The sequence below is a fragment of the Enoplosus armatus genome, chromosome 17, assembly GCF_043641665.1.
Source record: "Enoplosus armatus isolate fEnoArm2 chromosome 17, fEnoArm2.hap1, whole genome shotgun sequence".
Taxonomy (NCBI): Eukaryota; Metazoa; Chordata; class Actinopteri; order Centrarchiformes; family Enoplosidae; genus Enoplosus; species Enoplosus armatus.
In genome coordinates this window covers 17,728,798-17,749,492 of record NC_092196.1, presented here as the reverse complement: position 1 = coordinate 17,749,492, position 20,695 = coordinate 17,728,798, and the positions used below count along the sequence as shown (strand labels likewise).

The window sequence follows — 20,695 nt, the reverse complement described above, 5'->3', positions numbered from 1 at the left end:
CTTCATGACGGGAGGATTTACTGCAGGACTGTTGCATTAGGCTGCATTAGCTTTAGCTAGGTGTACCTAATAAACTGGCAGCTGAGTGTAAATTATGACTGCTTTAGACTACGTTTAACATCTGCACTGTTGAAGCAGCTTTGTTTAAGCCACTGATTCCTCATGAGCCCCAGTTTGTCATTTTTTTGTCATAAGATTGTGTACAACATTACAATTTATTCTGTTCCTTTATTAAACTTTTTTCTGGTGTGCTGCCTCCCCAACACAGCAACTATCAAAGCATCCTGACGCTCCAAAATCAGCTCATTATACACTTCATTTATTGATGAAGAGCTTGAAATACCTTGAAAGACTATCTTAAGAGCACTTCATCAATAAATGATGTGATTTTGGATCTTGTTTTTTTAAGAGTGCCGACCTCTTTCATATCAGAGATACTCCACAAATTAAAGGTCTGAACCAAACCCACTTGAGACGAGGGTCAGCTGATTAGATTAGTCAAGGGCGTCTTTATTAACCTGTGTGGTTGAAACTGTAATTATGCATCAGTTAATAATAGCACTATACTTACATGCAGACCTTTGTGTTCTATCTGATTAAAACGAGGGCGACACAGACGAAGGGCGAACCATCCGTTTTAGGGCTGTCCTTTGGGAGGATACCAGTCCAGGAAATCCTCCACTGTAGTAGCCATCCAATGTTTAAATCAATAAGAAGGCTTCACAGGAAAGAGGAGAAGCACAGATTTAATGTCAGACCTAAAATGGGCAAAGCCTTTGGACAGTCAGCGGCAGAGTGTAATTCATTTATAGCAAGAAAATTAGACGATTTCAAGCAAATATTCAAAATTCAAATGAGTACTGAATACTTTTTCCGTTATTGTTAATGCCCCTGTTAGTAAGTGTAAGCGTTCAGATATGCACATAGGTCGTCCCTCCAGTAGATGGCACAGTTAAACTTGACAGCACAGAGATCACTTAGGATCTCTGTGACTCTGCGTTATTAATCACACAGAGGAGCAGCTACAATGCAAAGACAAGGTCAGCCCTGATGAGGAATGAGTGAATAAATGAATACACGAAATAATTAATATATAAATTAAGTCGCCCTCTGATTTAATTGACCAAATTAACTACAAAAAAGAAAATGATCCACCTCTCTCTCTCTCCACTCAAACGCAGTCTTGTGTAACTCCCCCCTCCTCCCTGCCTGCCCCCTTCCCTCCCTCTCCTCGCATCTCTCCCTCACACACACACACACACTCACCCCTCATCCTGTACAGCCCACCAGAAGCTGTGAATGGTAGACAGCTCCTCGTATTTCGCTCCGCTGGTGAGCACCGCGCCAGTCAGAGTGGAGACCGAGCAGAGCGCACAGCTTCAGGCAGCGACCTCCTGGTGTCATGTAACATACCTGGAAGAATAGTGGATATCTTCAAATGAGCGGATGATTTCAGTGCTTTAACAGCACTGACATACACGTGATTCTTTTTTATTCCTATGATTTACTGTGCGCGCTAAAGTGGCCATGGCGCATTTTACGCACTGCAGGTAACCAGAGTTCTGGAGGCTCCAACAAACAGAAACATGGATTAAACGGCAAATCATTTCCCCTTTACTCCAGGAGAGCTCAAATGGCGGCACTTCGTAGAAAATTTGGTGAAGACTACCAGGTGGTTAACACAAATCGGGCTACCACTTTTTCTGCTCCGGTCAAGAAGAAACGCCAGCGCTTCGTGGACAAGAACGGTCGCTGCAATGTGCAGCACGGAAACCTCGGCGGAGAGACCAGCAGGTACCTCTCTGACCTCTTCACCACTTTGGTAGACCTCAAGTGGCGATGGAACCTGCTCATCTTCATCCTAACTTACACGATCGCTTGGCTGGTCATGGCATCTATGTGGTGGATCATCGCTTATATCCGAGGAGACATAAACCACGGCCAGGACGCGTCCTACACCCCCTGTGTGGCCAATGTTTACAACTTCCCCTCAGCTTTTCTGTTTTTCATCGAGACCGAGGCCACGATCGGCTACGGTTACCGGTACATTACAGAGAAGTGCCCGGAGGGCATCATCCTCTTCTTGTTCCAGTCGCTGCTGGGCTCCATAGTGGACGCGTTTCTCATCGGCTGCATGTTCATTAAAATGTCTCAACCTAAGAAACGCGCAGAGACGCTCATGTTCAGTCAGGACGCCGTGATTTCTCAGCGAGACGGCAAACTGTGCCTCATGTTCCGGGTGGGCAACCTGCGGAACAGCCACATGGTGTCCGCTCAGATCAGGTGCAAACTCATAAAGGTAAGCTCAAGCACCATCTCCCTGCCGACAACTCCCTGAAAACTAGTTGGAGCCCACATGCACAACACATGCTGCACATACATCACACCGTCTTTCACCAATAAAGCAATATAATAAAGTTACATTAATATGCAGTATAATTAACTTAGAACTAATAGGCTTCCCTGCTGCTGCATTGGATAGCACTACCTTCTCCCAGTATTGCACACTGTAGACCAATGCAAATAGTGGAGGCTTAGGGAAAGTAGAAAACAGCCTTTTCTTTTCTGCACAATGACTGCACTCTTGACTGACAGCTGGTATCTCTGTAGAATCTTTATTCCCTTTACTTTTTGAGCCCACACGAAAAGGAGCAGCTGCGTACGGCACATCAATGGTTAAAATTAACCTTTGTCTTATTCAAAGCTTAATTGTAAGCAGGTCCCACTACACAATGTAGCCTTCGCCTTGTTAAACAAAACCAGCTTAAGGTAGCATTACCATAATCCTCCAGCTGCTGGACGGTGGAGCTGAGCGGCAGCCAGGTGCATCTCAAACCTCTGAGATAAGAGAGTACCAGGCGGTTGGTCTTTGTGAGGTCGACACCGTGTCCAGGATCAGACCCTCTTCAGCTGGGGATACCTGGACAGACAGGCGTGTATCAGTAGGTGGATGTGACAGAGAGATGGCTCAGTGAGTCAGTGGTGAGAGGGAGCTTCACACGCCACCACAGATCACTGGAGTCAGTAAAACAGCACTCCTGGGAGGGAGCACGCAGACATAAAAAGAATTAATGGCCACCATAAAGAAATGCATTATTTTCTTTTTCTTTAGGGTGTATTTTTTTTATTTCTCTTCCCTGAGATATAAAATGTGTTACAAAGCATCCTGATGTTTGTAGACGGCTCAGTGAAAGGACAAAAAGACTAGTCCCAGTGTTGTGTGGTTGACTCCTCCCTGCCAACTGTGCCACGTTGGTTATCCACTAATGAAGAAGTCAGCAGATTTAGGGGGAATATAGCTAATGAACCTCGCACTCTGAAAACAAGCAACGATGCAGAAAATTACCACCAACAGTAGCAAAGTCGACTGGCTCCTCTTTTAATGATCATAATAGAGCTCCTTTCAGCCACATCCATGTTCAGTGTGCGAAATGGGCCATAAAGAAGACGCACGGCATTAGTGAGGTGCTTGGAGCTTGTTTATATCTGTGTTCTTCTCTGTAAAGCCACATCCAGCACAGCGTCGGTCAGCTTAATGATGCATGCAGGCAGGGAGGACCGAGCTACTCCACAGTTACAAGCATGGAGGAAGTGAACAGCCCCATAGGCATAAAGTGCAATCACACATGTCTACGCCGAGTCCCCTATGACAGTGTGAATTTCAGTTTATCAGCACTCTGGAACTCAAAGTAATAATTTCAAATGTGCTAAAACTGACAGACGGGGTTTGTTTAAAGCAATGGCACACAGATCTAGAAGAAAAATGATCAGGATTTGTGTTACTTAAAGAAAAGGCATGCATCACATCACAAAATAATTGAGGCTGAGGGAATTTTTCATCGTGTAGAGCCTCTCTCCTTTTACCTTTCCTTCTGGACGGCAAGAAACACAATCAGTATAAATTCCAAGAGCTCTCTGCCAACTTCCTTCTCTCTGTGAAATATCCGCTGTGCACTCCTTAGTATTTTTATTTATTTATTTATTTATTTTTGCTCCAGGGCTTTGTGGTCTAACCGTATTCTTTCGCTTCAAAGACTTTCTTACCGAGACAGAGTCTTTGCAGCAGCTCTGCCAGAGTGCACAACACAAAAAGAAGTGAGTCATTGTGCATGAACAAAGCCATTGTTTAGGCTGAACATACCTTGAAATATTACACATCACATACAATGTTTAAAACCCCTCCACTGAAAACACTTAAGCAGTCATATTCTAGGCTGAATGCTATCAGTGCAGTCCCTGTATAGAAATGTTGGTGGTGCTGTTGAACTGCAACCCTCTTGCTTCGTCATGTAAAACACTCAGACATCACTGGCAGAGGAATCATCTCAACTTGTATAGAAACTGTGTGTGTGTGTGTGTGTGTGTGTGTGTGTGTGTGTGTGTGTGTGTGTGAGAGAGAGAGAGTTTGTGAGGACTTGTTGCAAAACAAAGCTATTTCTTTGACACCATCTCATGATATGAAAAATGAGTGTTTCACTGAAACTTATACTGGTTTTCACGATCAAGACTTCAAGCTGCCTGCATTTAGATTGTAATATTGATATGTTGTACAGTGGCCAAGTATTGCAACCTTAGTTGATGAATATGAATATGGTCCAAGTCCTCTAATGGGACTCTATAGAGGATGCAGATGTGAGTACAGAAGCTTTGCATGTATAAATAAAGATGGTTTAGTCACCCTATAAGGTCTGTGCCTGTACTGAACTAAGCATTTAGTAACTACAGTTTTAACCCTCACGAACTCGAAGCTTGCAGGCCTATATAACATTGAGCATATAATTTACATACTTAGCTCTGGTTGGGCAGTTATTTTCTCCTGTAGCCACTAAAGAGGCTAAAGTAGCTCATAGCTTTCTCTATTTAGTCTGACGTACTTTTCTGTATCCATTAAGTTCGACTTTTCTCAACTCCCTCACGTCTCGCTGCTCTGTGTCTTAGCGGTGGACGGCGGCAGCATGATTCTCAAGGTTCAATTCACAATTAACGGCATCTTCTCGTGTCTCCAGTGTTCGAGTCCTATTATAACCACTTTCTGTTCCTCTACTGGAGGGCAAGAATGTGCTTTAACACTAACCTGTTAGTAGTAGTTAAATCTAACACTGGTGCGTTTGGGCTGGTGTGAAAGAACCCTTGTGCGGACCAAACAACTGGACCTAGACCGCCTGACATGTCAGGTTCACTGATCCATGAAGACTCTTACAGTAGACGACACAGCCCGTTTAAATTGGACCCACTTGTTGGCGCTGCTGTGTTTGGACAGTATGTCGGCGTGCCAGAGCTCTGCTGGACTGTCCTGGATGATTACTGGATGACAGCAGAGAAAAGGGAGAGACAGACCACTGGAAGCAGTCATACAGAGTCCCACCATAAGCAGTTGAAATGCAGCTTTGCAGGGCAACTATGACAGCCTCAGAGAGCATCCTGGTGGAACATCCTGGCTGAAAATACAACTCTGGTGTTACTGGGAGGGGGTGAAGGATGGGTGAGGGACTGATTGAAAGTGATGGAAAGTGGTGAGAGCGCTGCAGAGAGACTCACAGAAAGAGAGGGGAGACACAGAAAGAATTACCAACAGATTCTTTCTTAATATTTTATTGTATGAGATGTGCCTTCAATTTCAGAGACAGACAAGGGAGAGAAATCCTCTCGGCTGTATATCTCCTCAGAGGATGGCCTACGTACACTAGTCACTAGAACTAGAATTGATTTCCATTTCTTTTCTAATCAGAATAGAGACACAATTATACTCAGGTTGTGGAGGGCTGGAGAAAGGCCTTGAAGCCCTGCAGCCATTGATTAGCCAGCCTCAGAGCCAGAAAACCTTAAGACTGCTCACGCTCCGGTCTCCTTTGTATTCTATACTTGAATAATTCAGAGTCGACACAAGTGTATAGGATGTTTTGCTGTAGGAGTGAGTATGTGTCGATGTGGGTTTCCTCACTAGGCTTTCTTTCGGAGGCGTTCAAAAGAAGGCATGTGTGAGGTGGAGTGTGTCTTATTGGTAAAGTCCAAGCCATAAATTCACAAGCACTACAATATAGCATTACTATTCTTGAACAGACAAAACATCTTCAGGCTCCTGACAGTAATAATGTATGAGCCTTGTTACAGTATTTTCCACACCCAAGTAGAAATCAGAGGCAGCACAGTCACAACAAAACACATTTTTGGCCAAGAACATTGTGACACCATTTCTGCCGCCAAAGTCACTAAGTGTCACGTTGAGGATTAAAACGCTTTCTGAAGAAGAAAACCAAACCAGAGCACGAGACATATAAAGTACATTTCAGGCAGAGGCTCAGTATTTCCAGACAACATCTAGTACCAGCTGTATCCTGGTTTGACTGACCCGATAACTGTACTAACCGTAGGCCTCTGCAGCCACCTAATCAGTATGACTTCACAGGCCTAGACGAAGACAAATCTAGCAGGTTTTTACTTGTGATGCACCATGTTGCTAATCAGTATATTCAGGGTATTATAAAAGGAGCCCAGTATCCATAAAAATGACCTTCATGTGGTAATAATTCTGAAGCAGACAATTTATGTATTTATGCTTGTACAGCAAGCGGGCCGTCAGCGTGCGGAGGTTGGAGTGGTGACTTTAACTTCAGAGTTTGCATCCAATTACTGACGATAATAAATGTTGGCTTTTTTTGTTAAACAAGCACATAGCTTAACCTTAACCATATAATACAATGTGTGCATGTTGCAGAAAAAACAACTCAAATAACATTTGTACTGAATGTTACAAAATGTTGGCTCTGAACGTAATCCAGGGTTTTGCGGGATCATCCAAAACCGATGTGAATTCTGGCGAAAACGGTGGCCTTTCCTACTTTTGAAGCACCAATCGGTGTCATCCTTGTCAGTTTGGCGAGCTCTAACTTTAGTGAGTTGAACGGTAATTAGCCAGTTGAAATTTGGATGGGCCATGATGCAGAAGAGGAGAAGAAATGCAGCAGAAGACTCAGTGATGTGTGCGAACAGCTGTCCCATTAATGCAAACAGAAACCTGAGAAAAACAGCTCGCAGACATTTTTCATGGGTTTGCCCACAGCTTTCTTGCACTGTTATTGTTGTAATAATGATAATGAACAACAACAAAAATATCCAGTTTAAAGTAAAAAAAAAAAAAAAAGCTGGGTAAATCTGAAAACCTGTCTCTTTCATTTTCGTTGTCGCACCCAAAAGAAACAGCTTTTCCAACATGACTGGATGTGAGGCAGTAAAACTGACTTAAACTAGCAACTTTCTTTGGCCTCAGAGCCTCTTTGTGATCACAGTATATATATATATATATATATATATATATATATATATATATATATATATATATATATATAGCCAATCACACAGCACAGGTGTCGTCATTAAGCGGTCTTTCTGTTTATTATATCATAAAGTAGTGAATTGTAGCAGCACAGGAATTGCTGGTCACGTGGTTAACAGGTTGCTTTTATGAGCTGCAATCAAATCACTACTTTATGTTTGTTCAGTTGTCTGACAGCAGAAACATTTAAAATAGAAACTAAATTAAAATTGAACACTGTTAAAACACTGTGCAGGTGATTGTGGAGCAAAAGAGAGGACACAGCAGAGGTTTAGCCAGCTGTGAGTCCCCGTGTCTTTCCTTTACCAGATGTTGACTGTGATGCACCAAACGATTAGAAGAGGAAACGTCATTTTTACACCTAAAGACGGAACTATTGAGCTATTGTTGAGCTGAAAAAGTAATGAATACTTTTAATAATCTGTTTTATATCTATATTATATACAGTATATATTTATATTGACCATTTACCTTTAGCTATCTGACTCAATATATGGATATACTCCCAGTTGCCAGCTCATTATTATTATTAGGTTGACCTAATTATACTGACAGGTGTATCTATTAATCAGTCCACCCCATTTATATCAATGATGGTAGGCTAAAACAGAAACACAATACAGTTCAACAGCAGCACAAACTGCATCCTCCAAAATGATCATAAAGTTGAATCAACACCTGCCTAAAACAGTTTCAGCACAAACTGAACGTCACTGATCGTAAAGGACTGTTGTATTAGGCTGCATTACTTTTAGCTGGGTGTACTTAATAAACTGGCAACTGAGTTTAGTCTTTGACCAGTGGTGGAAGAAGTACTCAGAACTTTTACTTAAGTAAAGCAGAAAATACCACTGTTACAAGTGAAAGTCATGCATTTGCAAAAGTATTTGCATCAAAAGTACAATATTTACTTCTGAATTGTAGCGCAGTAGAAGTATAAAGTACCTCATAATTGTACAGTACTTGAGTAAATGTACTTAGTTACTTTCCACCACGGTCTTTGATGCATGGACACGTTTACACATTCCCAGTTAATGAGACCAGGAGAAAAACTGTGCAGTCCGTCCCTCGTTGACTCTTGATTTGATGTCGAACAATTCGTCTCACTCAGTCTTCGCCGCATTGATTGAAACGTTAAACCGGCCCAGCCTCTCTGAACGCACTGAGTAAGCAGACGGTATCTGGCAACGTGAAAGCCTGTGTGATTCGGTCGGCTTGTCAGCTGACCTGATTGCCTACAAGCCCCCCCCCCCAGGGTAACCCGTCAGGCCACTGATTGATGAAGGCCTGGCAGAGCACGGTGAAGTTGAGTAGGAAAATCAGGCCACTTTAGGTCTAATCAATTTTATTTATCACCTGTCTTCATCCATGAACATCATTCACTTCACACCACTGAAACGCTCCTTTTGTCAACATGAAACAAAACTACGTTGCCTTTCTAATGATAATGAGCAGCTGACAGGTTGACTGGGTTGGTGAGTAGAAACAGAAATGTGTTTTTGCTGCACAATCTCCCCAAAAAGCGTTGTAGAAAATGGATTTTAAAAAAAGTCCCTTTCTAGATACGTCAGAGCTCGGGGAGAAAAATCTGTTTATTTGTTGGGAGTGTCAGATTTAACAGTAGACAAGCTCAGCTATCTCGTAATCTTTGTGCAGGAAGAAGCGTAGGAGAGCGCCAACGGGGCCTGTGTAAGGAGCTTTGCCTGTCAATGTTTGCATATAGTCATCCATCTTTTTAATCTTAAGCGACAAAGACAGAAAGTGAAAAGCAGAATTTCCCTTAGCTTGCACAAGATAACCCACATGGAGGAGCGACGCCAAACAGCATTCAGCAGCCTGTAAGCACCTGACAAGTAAACAATGCCTCCCTGACATGAAAGTCGTTCTCCAACATAAATCTCATTGATACTCACAGGAGATAGAAATAGAATTCAATGTTTTCTGGCAATGCAAAGCCTGTTTACTTACACTTCATTCGCGGTTTGGAGGGATAAACTGCAGGGCAATGTCACATGGAGGTCAGGATGAAATTGGCTGGCATGGCTGCAGAACAGCAGCGGTCCGGATGGGTGGATGAGAAACTGAATCCCTGTCTTTTTATCCTCGATTCTGCAAAACTATTTGATAAAATAGCCCCTAAAAAAATGTTAAAATACCCTGTAAATATGGCTCCAAAAGCGTGCTACCAAAATCATTTCATCAAATTTGGAGCATAGCTATTCTGACATGAGTTCAAAACAGTTCTCAAAGTGGCGTTAAATATTAGTATAATCAATATTCTGCTCACGTTTGTGTTTGGATTAAACAGCGTTGTTAGCATTGTTAGCATGTCCGGCTAACTAGCTTACCACCTACAGGAGTAACCTAATCTAGTCACTTCCAAGGCACATCGTTAACTATTAGTTTGTGGGTTTATAGGTTACGATAACAAAATGAGTCCGCTGGAAACATCACCAGGCAGGGTTTTCAACCGATTTGCGGAGCTGCCATTAGTTTAATTAACTAGCTAGCTACAGCTGATAAAATCTGCTAGTAACAGTCGGCATTTCAGCTAGCAAACATCGGGGGGCGCGGGCTACAAATGAGAAGCTTTTGTCCGCTTGTCTGAAATTAATTGTTGCAAAAATGACGTTTGATTGTAAATCTGCCACCATTCAAAACATTATATGTCCGGTCTATGTGCGAGGCCGGAAAGGCATAGCAACAGTAACTATGTGGGGGCGTGGCTTAGCATACCATAGACTGGTACAGTAATACCAAGCTGATGCTGCTAATGTAAGTTAGGGTGTGCTGAAGTCAAAGATGATCCACTTTTCTGTTTTACTACCACCAGATGAGTCTGACTCAGTAATAAAAAGAAGAAACTGCCTTTGTGGGAATAACGTGTCGATTATTTTAGGATTTAGAACGAGAACAAAAGATTCAGAAATGGCAGAAAGGGTTATAGAGTACGGGGGTGGGACTGTGTGTATCTGTGTGGGTGATCATTATGAAGCTGTGTGTGGTGGAGGAATACTGTGTGTGTGTGTGTGTGGGGGGGGGGCTGGAGGCTGACGCATCCCAATAATTGGTTGGAGGTGTAACAATGTAAAAAAAGAAGTAGAATTAGTTTTTGCTATTAAATTCTTCACACTGCTTTTATTTTGTTATTTTAATGTTAATTGTTGACTTAAAACATTTCCCAGTTTAAGTAGAAGAGAAAGATATCTCACAATAAAAACACAAAATGAAGTGTCTTATCTCTACTTTGCCATCTCAAATAATATGAAACAGGATGATTTGCAAAGATAATCTCAACCTTTGATGTTTTTTTTTTCTTTTAAATGAGACAGAAATAACCTGTTTAAATTTAAGTAACTCTGAAACACATAAGCTGTTTTTAGCAGGGTTGGCCATTCCTTCAAGTTTTCATATTGAAATATTTCACATGAATAATAAATAAAAGATTCTGAGAGAGCTGCGAGCCTCTTCTGTGAGAGCAGAGTGCAAGAAAATCACTGAAAATTTAAGGGAATGTCCTGGAAAGGATAAAACAGACTGCAAACAGCAAACAGGAGGAGAAAAGGTGAACAGATTGATTAGACAGAATAAGACAGGAGAGGAGAAAATACATCCAGGAACTTGGTCATCTGGGCAATTAAATGCTTCCGTGCCAGTTAACAATCTGTGGGCAAGTCCTGTCCAAACACTGCTGTCTCATACGTCCGCCTGCAAGTTTTGTCCAGAAATCAATGTGAAGTGCCAAGTCTGCGGCCGCGGCAGCGATGGATATTTGAGAAAGAAGAGATAGATGGAGGGAGAAAACATCTTCCATCACCTTTCCAGGAGGGTGATATAAATATATTTTTGGAGAATCACCCCATCACACCTCCAGACTGAAGCAGTGGTAGAAAGAAACAAGTACTTGAGTACAATTTTGAGATACTTGTACAACTTGAGGAGTTCCATTTTCTGCACCTTTATACTTAAAAACATTGTACATAATATACTAATATACTACTATACTGTCATATATAGATAATATATAAATAAATATGTAAATAAAGTTGGTTTCCAAGGTTTTTGGCTCGTGACTGAGATGTCTGAGTTGTTACCAGTTCAAAGACAGACTTCTCCTCTAAACTTCACATCGTTTCATTTAAGTAACAATTTGAGGCCCAAAGAGGTCAAATAATTTCATATTTTACGAAAAAGCAAAGCTTAGAGAAAAGTCTAATAAATGAAAACAGATTTGTGTGTCAAAACATCTTTCCTCTCTCAGTAATTATCATAAGAGCCCTCAGATTTATCTCATCTCAGATTTACTACTAGGTCGGGAACCACTGGACTAAACTACGTAACTCGAGCCACCTCGAGCAGCTGCAACGGTAAAATGCTGCTTATTCATTGATGCATTAGTGTGTGATATGTGATATAACTTGTAATGTAATATATCATAAAGGAATATTTATAAATACATTACATTTCTTCTTCCACCGCTGGACAGAAGATTTGTGTCCTCTTTCATTAGATTAAAGACAAGCGGTGCCAGATCAGGGATCTGTCTTCTTCTGCTTTGTGATGACATGCATCTAATCCTCTCTTTCCCGCCTCTTTCTTCTTCTTCTTCTTCTTCTTCTTCTTCTTCTTCTTCTTCTTCTTCTCTATCTTTATTTCACTTATTTCCCTCTTGTCTTTGTCCACTTCTCAGTCTCGTCAGACACCCGAGGGTGAGTTCCTGCCTCTGGACCAGTGTGAACTGGATGTTGGTTTTGGGACGGGTGCAGACCAACTCTTCCTGGTGTCCCCTCTCACCATTTGCCACGAAATCAATCCCAAGAGCCCCTTTTTCGACTTATCCCAGCGCTCTCTCATGAATGAGCAGTTTGAGATTGTCGTTATCCTCGAGGGCATCGTGGAGACCACTGGTGAGGGATTCTTCCTGATCTTAACTTCTTTTCCCATCACTTCCTTCCTTTTATCCTTTTTGTATCCACTTCCATCCCATTGCTTATTTTCCTCACTCTTCTCACTCTCAATCTAAATGTAAATTCTTATATTAATAACAACCCACATAACATTTCTGTCTAATAGAGACTCGTAATCTAGACTCTGAAATCTCATTTCACTGCCTTCCCAGTTTTGCAGATTTGAAGAACTCGTGGAGCTGAAAAAAGTGAGAATGAGAAAAACACATGAGAATGACACCCTGATTGAATTATGAGGGATATTTTATTACTGCAGAATCGGTTTATGCCCACCCTATGCATAATAAAAGCCTGTGGTCATACATGCGTGTGTCATTTTGATGAATGAGCCAGGGTTTTAGTAGAAGTTCCACTCCATTTTTCAGATGACAGCTGAGAGCAGACGTTGTTATACAGCCGCCGCTGTAAACTAGAGGCAGCCACGCTGGAGTACTCTCAGCCACAACACTGTTCTCTCTGTTGCATATTTAACAGAATGATTCTTCCCTAAAGTCCAACACAAATAAATCCATCTTCCTCTTTTCTTTTTAGCCCTGCTGCTATCCATCCCCCATAACCATCTCTTTGCCACTGCTGAAGAAGAAACCACAGAGCTGAATAGGCTTAGAGCAGGAGGGAGGGATCAGCAGGGAAGCATAGAGGCATGCAGGCAACACGGTCTGTGCTCTGTTGATAATACCATTAAATCAGGGTGCAGCCAGAAGTTTAGTGTCGCAGTGCTGTGGCACTCAGAGCTGAGGAGAAGAGGAGGGAAGCCCTGGCAGTGTTACCTTCAATGGGCCACGATATCCCGTCATCCTCACACTAACACACATCCCATCGACCCAAGCACATTAAGAGGTACCCTCTCACATCCAGCTGCTGCTGACACATCTGTTCAGCTCGTTGATTGTCTCCCCGACTCCAACCATGTTTCAACCTGACGTGGCAGAATACCAGGCAGTCACTCTTATACTTGTCAATTTTAGTTCATGTCTTAGAGGCACTATTGATTCTGTTTTTAAACGTCAGGGGGGAAAAAGCAGGAAGAGGCTGGTGGTTGAGATGTGTTTCTCTGCAGAACTGAAGGTTTTTCTGTCAGGTTTGAAACAGTATGTGACCCTGAACAGGTGCAAGCAGCTAAATAGAATGGACGGATAGATGGAGAATGTAGTCTAATCAAACCTAGGCTTAACATGATCACTTTATTGACTTTGAACGTTTCTAGAAAATTCAAGCCATCATCTAATCAATCTTAACAATTCAGGATGTCTTTAAATCAGTGTTCTTCATCTAAAAACAGAAGATGCTCACCTGATCCAAAATGGACCCATGCAAAACATACCAAAAACCTGATGTACATAAATGAATAAAAAAACAACAGGCCTGACACAAAAGGAATCAGAGGAGAATAACGGAGAGAGATGGCCACTGGCAGCATGATTCACCAAGTAACGAACAGCTGGGGCCAAAAGAGCAGCAATACAAGTCATTTTTTTCTTGGCATACCACATGATCAGAACTGGTAGCGAGCCTGCTCAGATCCTCCATGAGACGTATAGACACACAGACAAAGGAGTCTACCTGGACCCAATTATACTGAATATCATTTGGTTTCAAGATACCAAGAGGACTGTGAAGCTCTCTAAAAAGCAGAGCAGAACAGAATGTGTGAACAGAGGATACCACAGAACAAACCTTTGTAAACCATTGAGTATAGGGTAGTCAACCTGTAGGTTACACCTTCACTAATATGCAGATGACACACACCTCTCTGCATGAGTGTGATTAGAGTCTTGCTATGTAACAGTGGTCAGATTCAAATAGAGCCTCACAAAAAAAAGCAGAAGCATCATAATGCTCTCTGTAAACAGTGCCAGTGAAGGCTACTGCCAGGAATTTTACATAAAGTCTTCTTCAGGGGCGCCCTGCTCGCTGTCTGCCAAGTGTTTGCGTAGTTGTGCTGAGGGCTTTTATTTTTATGCAAGATGCAGTAAACATTAACCAGCTGGTTGAATACCCATATGACGCCGGAATGATGAAACAAAACTGGCATGCCTGTCAGGCTCTAAACCCACAAGCGTCCACTGCTCCGGTGTTAGCGCTGTCTTATGTATCTACAGTCAGCAGAAATACAGTCGCTCTCCTGGTAAGAGAGGAGAATACAGCTGGACAATTATCCTGGACTCATGATTAAAGTCAAGCCTCTGGGCTAAAAAAATGACCTTTGTGTAGATGTAGGACTGTTTTTTTCCATGGATAAAGATGACTAGTGAGCCTGGAATAGCATCAGGCTATGACATAACACTGCACATATCATCCCTCAGAGGGACGGGATCAGACTCCCACTCTAACAGCTAACTGTGGTGTTTAACAGAAAAACTCTGGATGAAGCAGAGCCACTGGATCAGAATAAATATGGACTAAGTGCTTATTGATCGTGAAGGAACTCCAACAAGCCTTCAAATGTCACAGAAATTATTTTACAAGAGCTGAGGTCAAATGGAGAAAAAAAACGTGTTTATGATGCTTGCAAGCGTCCTGTATACAGCAGACACACAGCACCAACATTACTAAAAAATCTTTTCTTCTCAACACGTCATCCTTGATATATGGGCAAAATAAGCACACTAGTAAACATCTGCCAAAAGAGCACGATATTAGTTTGTCAGTAGATGATCGTCTTTGAGATGAGCAGAGATTCAGGCCAGTGCAATTCACAATCAACAAGTTACAATATAGGCATGTAAAGACGGGACCCTTGGCTCCTGCCATTGGTGTATTGATGAGGGAACAGTGCTGGGTGACTGCTAATTATGTTGATTATCAGATTTAAATCAAGCCACACTGATAACGAGCTTCGCTCACTTTTCACCTATATTAAACAAGACGAAACACGTTGATATAATATTGCATGGAAACAAACATCACTGCTTTGACCTCCAGGAAGGATTATTTAAAGACAATATATAAAACTTGACCTTCTGAAATGGTACATAAGATGTCCTTTATCTCATATAATCTCATACTATAGTTATTCCATTTCAGTACATTCGAGGTGACATACTTAGATTATGGAAAAACATAAAGCAGGTAAAGTAGTAATAATAGTCGGTAGTTATACCCGTTTAGCTGCTTTCATTAACCATTTGGGAAATCCTTCCCTGTGGATTTATGGTTGAAATATTACTTAAACTGCAGTGTGAGACTAAATGGGACTGTACGGTAGATTGCTCAGAAGGGAGCATGAAGCATTAAAAAAAATGGAGCGGAAAAAGAGATAATGGGAGGGAATGCTGTCCTTTCGTATATGTTTTGTTGGAGCTCAACCCCATTTATATATTATATTATATTATATTATGTTATATTATATATACGCTCTCACTCTCTCGTAGGTATGACATGCCAGGCACGGACGTCATATACCGAGGATGAGGTTTTATGGGGCCATCGCTTCCTGCCGGTGATGTCCCTGGAGGAGGGCTTTTTCAGGGTGGACTACTCCCAGTTCCACAGCACGTTCGAGGTACCGACACCACCCTACAGCGTCAAAGAGCATGAAGAGAAGAATTCACTGCCCTCGCCTCTATCCACTCCCACCCCCGCACTGACTGAAAGCCACGGCGCCCGCCGTGACCGGGTGTTTTCTGTGGATTGCATCAACACATCAGAGGAAAGGGGTCGTCAGGGGGGGATCGGGGGTCGACTGCCAAGCAAGCTGCAGAGGATGAGTTCATCTGGGAAGGAGGACCTGCAGAGGAAGGTGCTTCTGCTCAGCTCCCAGCACTCGGAGAAGGCGTGCAGCACAGGAGACCTGCCCCTGAAGCTCCAACGCCTCAGCTCTTCGCCGGGACCCGAGGCAGAGAATCGGCTGCAACTCAAGTCCCTCAAGGTGGGCTTCGAACCCATGACCCAGTCTACTGGAGACCTGTACCAACAAAGCCTAACGCCCACGCTGTCCCCTGCTCCGGCCCCCATGCACAGCCCACTGCTCTCAGCTGGCGGCAGGCCGGAGGACAACCTGCCAGCAAAGCTACGCAAGATGAACGCTGACCGCTGAAACCCAGACAGTCCCAGACCAGAACAACAGACTCCCACTCCGACCTCCGACCATAGACAGACCGGAGGAGACGCGCATGGAAACAGAATCAGAGATGTACTTTACCTTGGGAGGCTTTGAAAGGGAAAAAAACAGATGGTTTACTGACAAATTACTGATTCGTTTTTTTTTCTTCTTGAGACACAACCTTTACTGGAATTACTGTGATTTTTGTGTTTCATAGCAGAGGCTTTCATGCAGGCTTTGTTACACACAAAACAACAAGAAAACATCATGCTTAATGCGAACTTGCATCATTCTGCGAGAGTTGTGCATGTATACACTAAATCCATGAATTGTTTAATGTATGCATCACTACACTTAATAGTCAATCTTAGTTTTATCTAAATATAAATTATATTAAGATGATAATAAATGCAGTTTGATCTTTCTCTTCCTTGTGTTTTTATTGTCGTCACGAGCTGATCGATAGTGCAACAGTTTTGCCAGAAGTCAATAAGTAACCAACAGTCCAATGCAGTTTTAATAAGCTCTTGTTAATGCCCTAATTTTGCCCCCTTGACAAGCAACACTTTTCTCACTGGATAAAGTGAAAGAGAGAAAGAGGATAATGAGCTGCTGAGAGAGAAATATGTTTCCCCATGCCAATGAAGCCCCTTTGAATTGAATTGAATTGAATATGAAGGGTGTTTATGGTGGAGCCTGACAGTCAACCCATAGTGGTCGCTGAGGAATCATGTCTGACGAACACTTCCAAACGATGGATCATCTGGTCGTCTCTCCAATGTATGTCCATTTATTCATTTATCCAGGTTCATACAACAGAAGTCATATTTGGTCAGCTTTTGTGTGACGCGCCTGTTGAATTGGAGATTTACCGTACAGTCCAATCCCCTGTTCCCTGACCAGAACCATAATGTCTTCTAACAATTTGACAAACAAACTTGGATTACAAACGAGATTAGAGCAATAGAGGGCCGAAAACAGAGGGCTGAATTAAATCCAGCTATAAACACACCTCGCTGTAACCCCACGAAAAGCTTCTTCAGCACCAAAAAGTCAGCGAATCTGAAGTATCTAGAACACCTGAGCCTTAATTTCACCACTACAGCAGCACAAAGAGAGGAAAATCAATGGAAGAAGGAGATTTTCCCTGCTTCTGCACACTTGCAGAGACCTTCCCCCTCTCATTATGAATCTGCAGCTTCGACCACCCACTTGGTTTACGCAGAACTGCTCCGTACGCTCCTATTCCTCTGATTTAGCCGCATCCAGAGCCTCGTGTGTGTGTGTTTGCACACTTACTCACAACACACCTGGCTTGTCACTGTTCTCGTTCTGTGTATGATTTGCCAAATTACACAACAATTAATAGAAACAGGCTCATTACAAGAGAATTACAGAGAACCTCAGATGAAACATAGAGAGACGGTTAATAATGAAACTGAATTTGATGATTTAAAGGCGAGAACACTTGATGAGAGTGACCCATCGCTCACCTACCTTAAGTTTGATTATGTCTTTCACTAGGTGACCTACAGATTCAATTCATTATTTCATTATTTCATGTGGACAACCTCATACTCCACTTCTTTTTTCCGCTGTCAACCACCCATTAAAACATTATTATTAAAACCAGGTGGAGGCAGCTCAGAGCTTTTCGTACGATTGGTACATTCACTAACTTATGACTTAAAATGTTAACAATGCTCATGCCAATCAAACTGTGACATGGAAGCTGCAGTATATATATATATATATATATATATGAAATATGTTCCAATTTAATTTCCAGAAAATGTACTATATCACAATACATTCCAATATCCCCACATAAAACGACATATATAAATAATGCACCCCTAATTTTTCAATAGTGGCCCATAGCTCATTTTGCCCGGGACCCTTAAGCAGTTTAATCCAGCGATGCTCACAATTACCTTCCTGGTTGTGCGAATAAATCCTTCCATTATTTTAATGGAAGTGATTAACCACACCTATGTGTCAAGTGGTACCAGAGGACAAAAAGCAATCAGACAATCCAAATGACCGATGGGTCGTTTGTTACTTTCTTAATAATTTCCCAACCTCACCCTACTTACATCCCGAGAAATTGGCCTCATATAAAAGTTGTCGACAGCCATCACCCACAGAATTAATGTTATTATTCTCCATGCGGCGATGCATTTATGCAGCAATGACCATTAGTGTGTGACAACGGGAATTATTATTTCCCGGAGAGCCCTGACGGACTGTTCGCTGCAGGGGTGGGCTGAGCCGGGCAGCGCAGGGAGGACACAGAACAAATGCAATTTAGGTCCTCAGAAATTTTCCCCTGAAAACCCAATTATGTCTCTGTAGGGAAGACAGGGTGATAAGGGTCATTTTGTTCTTTCTAATGGAATGACAGAACGGCTGCGTGTAATGATGGGGTCTCTTTTTATTCTCTTGGCTTTCACTCACTGCCCACATCACTGTCACACACCACACCCCCCTCCCCCCCCCTGACACTCACGCACTAAGTACAATGCAGTCCACTGCGGGACGAGTATGATTAAAAGTCCTTCAAAGGAGTGTGATTAAAAAGTAAAAGACTTTTCAGTGTCTGAAGATGGATTTCAAATAATGTCTCAGAGAAAGTTCTCCTGCTTTCGCCGAAGGCTGTGAAGTGAGGAATTGAAAAGTGGGAAACAAGGGGAGCGGGGGGGGGGTTGTTCACTCTCTTTGCAGCCTCTGATGTCGAAATGTGTGTGCGATCACATTTCGTCAAAATGCACGCCTGCATGTGACAAGAACAATTTCACAGAAGCGGTGGCGTCAGACAAACGGTTTGTCCGGGGAGGAAAAGTGCTTATCAGGCACAATGTAGCAGGAGAGCGCAGCCGCGAGGGAGCAGCGAGGAACCCAAAAGAAATAAATAGATAAGGAGGGAGAGAACGGGAGTAAATAGATAAATGGAGCACAGAGGGAAGCCATTACTCATGTTTACAGGTGTGACACTCCAGGTTTTCATTTATGAGTGCCAGAGAGAAAGAGGAGGAAGTGTTCAGTGTAATGTAATGATGGTGTAGCAGTGCATGGATTTACTCCTGACAGGAGGTCACACACACACACACACACACACACACACACACACACGTTTGTTGTAAAGCAGCTCATTACTCATTTACTCCTGTGGGATTGTGCCTGTGAATGTGTGTGTGTGTGTGTGTGTGTGTGTGTGGTTAACAGTGCCATTAGGTTTCATTTATTGTGTGCCGCCTAATTGAGGTTTTATGATGCTGGTGGCTTGAACTTTTATTACTCAACATGCCTTCCAACATTTGCTTTGGAATCTAAATCTCACACACGCTGAAATCTCAGATGTACAAATATGAAGGTAAACGTGAGGCAGAGAGAAGTTTTGCAGCTGCTTATTTTGTGTACAAAAGGTCCTTTTGGGTGTGAGGGCATCACATGACCTGCTCTTCCAGATGTGGACATGACACCAAAACTGCCGAACAGCGCGCTGCTCTTCCTCTTATTGATAGCATGATATTGATTTCAGCTATATGTCGCCCAGCACCACTGCTCATTACAGCGCTGGCTCAGGTAACATTTATACAAAATAAGTAGCAGAGCCTCTGAATCTGAAATGAGACTGAATATTGCAGCCATGATTCCTTGCATCTAGCTGAACAGACTGTTGCTCAGTTGCTTCTCTTTGATCACTACACACAGGAAGATCAAATCTCCCTAAAAAAAGATGTTGTATAACACCGCTGCATGCCAACCTGTGATGACACAGCTAACCACGACGTGTCCAAAGCACAACAGAGGCAATTATTACAATAAAACGCACATCCTGCTGTTCGTGTGAGACGTCATGAACGTCTTTGAAGGAAATAGTACATTTGTGTGTCTCTTGTGTGTGCGGCTGTGATGATTAGAGTTCACAGCTATTGATTTCTCATGAAGAGACTTGAGGTCATTGTTCTGGGCTTGCACCGAACTTCTCTCCGAGATGCAGGTGGACCTGGATCCTCCGGTCCCTCCTGACACCAGCTGTCCCTGCTGAGGCGAGTGATTATCCAAGCCTCTGAGAGTCGGATTGCGTCGCAGGTCACGGGTTAGGTTGCGGAAGTGAGACAGGTATTGATTGGTCCTTCGATCTTTAGCCTGGTTACGCTAGGCGGAGCAATGAGAGGGACGTCCCCAGAGGACGCTTGGACTGCGCTTCTTCTCCAAGACGAACCATTCACTCCAGCACTTCAGTCCAGTCACAGACGGCAGCTTTAAAGAACCAATATTTACACATTTCCCACACACGGCCCACGGGCGAGTATTATGGTAATACATGCATGGAAAAATCAATGC

At 42.7% G+C, this 20,695-nt stretch overlaps 1 protein-coding gene across 1 annotated transcript; it reads left to right on the top strand.

The window, feature by feature from the left end:
* Positions 1-1,633: 1,633 nt before the first annotated feature.
* kcnj19a (potassium inwardly rectifying channel subfamily J member 19a) lies at positions 1,634-16,339 on the top strand. The gene is made up of 3 exons (XM_070923962.1): positions 1,634-2,299; positions 12,024-12,240; positions 15,675-16,339. Exons 1-3 carry the CDS (start codon positions 1,634-1,636, stop codon positions 16,337-16,339), a joined length of 1,548 nt encoding a protein of 515 aa, XP_070780063.1.
* Positions 16,340-20,695: the final 4,356 nt, after the last annotated feature.